Raw genomic sequence first — 5,395 nt, 5'->3', positions numbered from 1 at the left:
CTGTGAGGGGGACCACTTTTCCAATGACTGCACGGATGTCGCCGAACATGAAAGAAGAATAGCCATTATTAAAGAAAAGAAATTGTGTTTTAATTGTTTTGGTACTCACAAAGTATCAGATTGTCGCTCTAAATACGACTGTAGAATTTGCCACCGTAAGCATCATACATCAATTTGCAAGAAAAATACAACACAACAATCAGAAGATAAGGACACCACAGAAACTTCAATGCTGTACACATCAGCCAGTCAAGAAACTTCAACCGTTTCATGAAAACAGCAGTAGCTCAGGTAATGTCGGTGAATAATACAGCAGAGGCAAACATACTTTTCGACGAGGGTGCACAACGGTCTTTTATTACTGCAGACTTAGCTACTAAATTAAATGTACAAAAAGAGGGATCCGAAAATCTGAATATTGTTTCTTTCGGGAATAAAACTAGCGGTATTAGAAATTTAGACAAAACCACAGTACAGTTGAAAGCCAATAATGGAGAGATTATACCTATACAAGTACTGATAGTACCCACCATAGCATCACCGCTTTAGAGCAAGAGTAGAAAAATTACGCAGGGACTTCACTATCTACATGGCTTATCTCTAGCCCACCCCGTTACAGACGCAGAGTCTTACTCTTCTAATTGGAGCAGACTTTTATTGGAATATAGTGCAAGATAAAATAATACGTGGAAATGGTCCGACTGCTGTAAGCTCTAAACTCGGATATTTGTTATCAGGCCCAGTTCCAGTCAAGAACAATAACCAGTTAACTTCAATGATGAATGTTTTGATATCTCATAAACAGGAAACTTACGATTTAGAGAAATTTTGAAAACTGGAGTCTTTAGGAATTGACAAAAAGGAAGTTGATTCGCAATTGATAGATGTCATGGAAACCTTTGCCGAATCTTCCATTACAAAACAAAATGGGAAATATGTGTCCAAACTACCATGGAAAGAAAACTGCCCAGAGTTACCAACCAACAAAGAATTCGTCAAAAGAAGAACAGAAAATGTAATACGTCGTATTTCAAAACACAAAGAAATGTTCCGAATGTATGGAGACATTATATCTGACCAAGAACGGAGAGGTTTCATAGAAAAGGTAAGCGATGAGACTCTTACCGAAAATCTTATTCATTATATACCACATCACGCTGTTAGGAAGGATTCCACAACCACGCCTATACGAATAGTTTATAACTGTAGCTGTAAAGCAAATTCTTACAGCGCTAGTCTCAATGATTGTTAAGCAGAATACCCGCCTATGATGAACGACCTTACTACAATTTTGACACGCTTTAGAATGGAGAAATATGCAGTGACAGCTGATATAGAGAGAGCATTTCTACACACAGAATTAGACGAAAATGACAGAGATGTTACGAGATTCTTTTGGTTACAGAACCCCAACAATCCGAACAGTCCATTAATAACTTACAGGTTCAAAGTAGTACTGTTTAGTGCAACCTGTTCACCCTTTATTTTGAGTGCTACATTGATGAAACACTTTAGAGAAAACCCATCCAACACATCCTCAGAACTGCAAAGGAACATATATGTAGATAACATTCTAACGAGCTTTCCTGACGAGACAACTCTACTCAAGTTTTACGCAGAATCTCGCACATTATTACACGATGCCGGTTTTAACTTGCTATCATGGAATTCTAACAATGAAAACTTACGAAATAGAGCAATACAGGAAAAGGCAGGAGACGAGGACCAGACAGTTAAAATACTTGGGATGCGCTGGAACACAAAATCTGATAATATTTTGTATAATCAACTTACTTTGACAGAAAATGATGATATATCATTAACAAAACGAGAAGTGTTGCGCCAGTCGTCAAGAATATTTGATCCGCTTGGATTAATATCCCCAGTTACTGTGACATCAAAACTTTTTATGCAAAGATTATGGAAAGAGAAGTTAAATTGGGACGATCTATTATCGTGTACTTTAAAAGAAGAGTGGAAATCGATCGCTATGGAAATAGAAGAGGCAACAAAAACAGAATTTTCCCGCCAAATAGTACCTGAATATGATGCGCAAGACGAGACTGAACTTCACATATTTACAGACGCCAGTCAACAAGCATATGGCGCGTGTGCCTATTTGGTCAAAGGGAACACATCTAGTCTAATCATTACAAAAAACAGAGTCGCTCCGGTAAAAACTATAACTTTGCCACGTTTGGAATTAATGGGTGCGCTGATTGGCGCCAGATTAGCGAACTATTTAGTAGGATTTATTGACACACAGAAGACATATTTTTGGAGTGACAGTCAAATAGTGTTGAGTTGGATATCGTCAACAAAAACGTTAACTATATTTGTATCTAATCGTCTCAAAGAAATAAGAAAATTGGCCGAAAACAGTGATTGGAGATATTGCCCAACAGACCAAAACCCAGCAGATTATCTTACCCGCGGAATTACGGCAAAACAGTTGATGAATAGTGCACTTTGGATAAAGGGACCAAAATGGATCAACAACAAGGCAGAATGGCCAAACTGGACAAGAAATGTGGAAAACTGTAACACATTTTCAACAATTACAGAGGAATCTATGGATGCTGAGATACATGTACCAAAGACAAGTTGTATTCAAATTGAAAAATATAGCTCGTTTAGTAAATTAGTTAGAATGACAGCATACGTGTTAAGATTTATCCATAATTTGAAGACCCGTAAAAGCGAGCGAACAATTGGAATACTCAGCATTCAAGAAATCGGAGAAGCCGAGAATACACTTATTCGTAATGTTCAGCGGACGACATTTGAACTCGAGATTGGTAGTTTGAACCCATCATCGAAACACAAAGTTGCTATAGTTAGACAACTTAGACTTTATTTGGACGACAACGGATTATTGCGCTGCGGAGGAAGACTAAACAACGCACCATTAGATTATAATACGAAGTATCCAATTTTGTTACCAACGAAACACCATTTTACGTCGTTGATAATTAGAGACATGCATCACAAAAATCGAAACTCTGGACTAAACAGCACAATTGTGCATATTCAGCAAAAGTTTTGGATTCCGAGAATTCGTCAATGTGTAAAATACCATCTTAGAAAATGCTCACAGTGCAATAAAGTAACAGGAAAACCTTACCGCGCACCTGAGCCACCGCTTTTCCGAAAGATAGACTTAACGATGAATATCCCTTTTATGTTACAGGTGTCGACTTTACAGGCGCTTTGTGTACAAAAGGACAAAATAACATTGACTGCAAAACTTATATTTGCCTGTTTACATGTGCAGCAACACGAGCAGTACATCTAGAAATTGTACCGGATATGAAAGAAGAGTCATTCATGTTAGCTTTAAGGAGATTTGTGGCACGCCATTCACTTCCCAGAATAATGATGTCAGATAACGCTAATACATTTAAAGCTGCAGCCGAATCAATTCAACAAAAAGTTGTGGAGCGCGGAACCGAATGGAAATTCATCCCAAATAGAGCCCCATGGTTTGGTAGATGGTGGGAAAGACTTATAGGACTAACCAAAAATGCTATTAAAAAGTATTAGGTCGATCATTTGTTACCATTGACATGCTTCGAACCATAGTGACTGAAATTGAAAGCATGCTGAATAATCGTCCGATTACGTATATATCAACAGACATAACCGACCCGCAACCACTTACGCCATCACACTTACTAAGCGGAAGGAGATTGGATTCGCTACCACATCAAATGGATGATATTGAAAACTTTCACAATTCCAACCATGCGTCTTGTAACAAAAACCTTCAGAGACAACATCAACTGATTGAACATTTTCGTACACGTTGGAGGAATGAATATTTAACATCTTTAATGCGGGGTTCACACATTGCCGATTATTGCTCCCGTTTGAGATCAGACAGCAATACGATACGAAAAGTGAAAAAGTCGGATTGGTATCCTCAATTATCTGGAATGTCCTATCATTGTCTGAACGCATTCGTTTTAGTTCGTAACAGATTCCTACGGATCGGGAAGGGTCCGAATAGTTCGGCAAAGCATCCCGACAGTTAGGTGCGTCCCGTAACATTCGGGGCAACTCAGCCGATTTTGTCTAATCGGATTACAATCGTGGCTATGTCGTGACAGATTCTGCTGTATCGGATCGAATTCCTAACAATGTCTTGTGTATTCTGGACGGTGTCCTGTAGAACGGGAATGATCTGGAGTAATTTTTCATAGCTGTTTTTCTGCCGATTGAGTCCAGATTGCATCCAGATCTTGTCGATTGCGAACCGTTTTTTGCCGAAACCGTTCCGAAACAGTCCCGTTATTAATACGAAATTCGTCAATGATACCCACGTCAGAGTCCCGACAACTACAGAATACAATACGACTGAGACCAGACAAAGCCGTTTGCAATGCGATAGAGCGGACCGTGATAGGATTACGTTCCGACAGTACCTGATCATCCCGAACATGCCGACAGTTTTCGAACAAATAACTTCCGTCAGCGTCGGTTCACTGTCTGGTCACTGTCTGATCTCAGTCGGATTACATTCGGTAGAGTCGGGACGCAGTCGTGACAGACTCGGTCGAATTTTACCTGGCGAAAAATACAAATCGGATTAGAAGTGGATTCAGAACGGGATTATCGGGACTTATTCGCTTAGAAACGGTTGAATATCGGTGCTTCCTGAACACTATCTGATTGTTGTCGTGATCAAATTATTTTTTTTACAAATTTTAATTTAAGTTTGAATTTCCATCCACGATTCACAGGATCTTGATCAGACTTTTAATAAATTTTAATCGGGAATGGTCCTGTCAAGAACGGTAGTAAAAATCGTGAATGTGTGACCCCAGCTTAAGAGAATTCCATCGTGCAACTGGTAATAACGTTCAAACTATTGAAGTTGGAGACATCGTTCAAGTTCACAACGATTCAAATAGACGTATGTGGAGGTTAGCCGTCGTGAAGGAGTTGATTCGTTGAAAAGATGGATTTATCCGCACTGCTATCATCAAAACAGACACTGGTATTACAAACCGACCAATTTTTAAATTATATCCGTTGGAATTACAAGGACCAACTAGTGAAAATTGTAAAACGCACTATTTACTTCACTCCCGCCAAAAGTAAACCAAAAAGGACTTTAACATATCAATTACATTCAATGACGGAGGGGCAAAATGAAAGACAATTGTGAATTAGTTAAAGTAAATTTCAGGAGTAATTTAAGTATAGTAAATTACAGAGACAGTAAAAGTAAATTCTTTTTGTATTCTTTTGTGATTGTAAATTTTATCATTTTTCTTTAGTAATTTCCATTTCGGTGGCCCCCAGGATGTCGAGGATTGCGGGAACGTTATTCGTTCGTATGTGTGCCGTCGCCACTGACGATGTGACGTCGCGTTACTATGTATATTGTATC

The 5,395-nt window shown here is 38.8% G+C and overlaps 1 protein-coding gene across 1 annotated transcript; it reads left to right on the top strand.

The window, feature by feature from the left end:
• Positions 1–1,306: 1,306 nt before the first annotated feature.
• LOC134692587 (uncharacterized) lies at positions 1,307–3,543 on the top strand. Its single transcript, XM_063553044.1, has 2 exons — positions 1,307–2,798; positions 3,191–3,543. The coding sequence occupies exons 1-2, from the start codon at positions 1,307–1,309 to the stop codon at positions 3,541–3,543; spliced, it is 1,845 nt and encodes a 614-aa protein (XP_063409114.1).
• Positions 3,544–5,395: the final 1,852 nt, after the last annotated feature.

This window comes from Mytilus trossulus, chromosome 12, assembly GCF_036588685.1.
Source record: "Mytilus trossulus isolate FHL-02 chromosome 12, PNRI_Mtr1.1.1.hap1, whole genome shotgun sequence".
Lineage (NCBI taxonomy): Eukaryota > Metazoa > Mollusca > Bivalvia > Mytilida > Mytilidae > Mytilus > Mytilus trossulus.
This window is presented reverse-complemented; position numbering and strand designations above follow the sequence as displayed.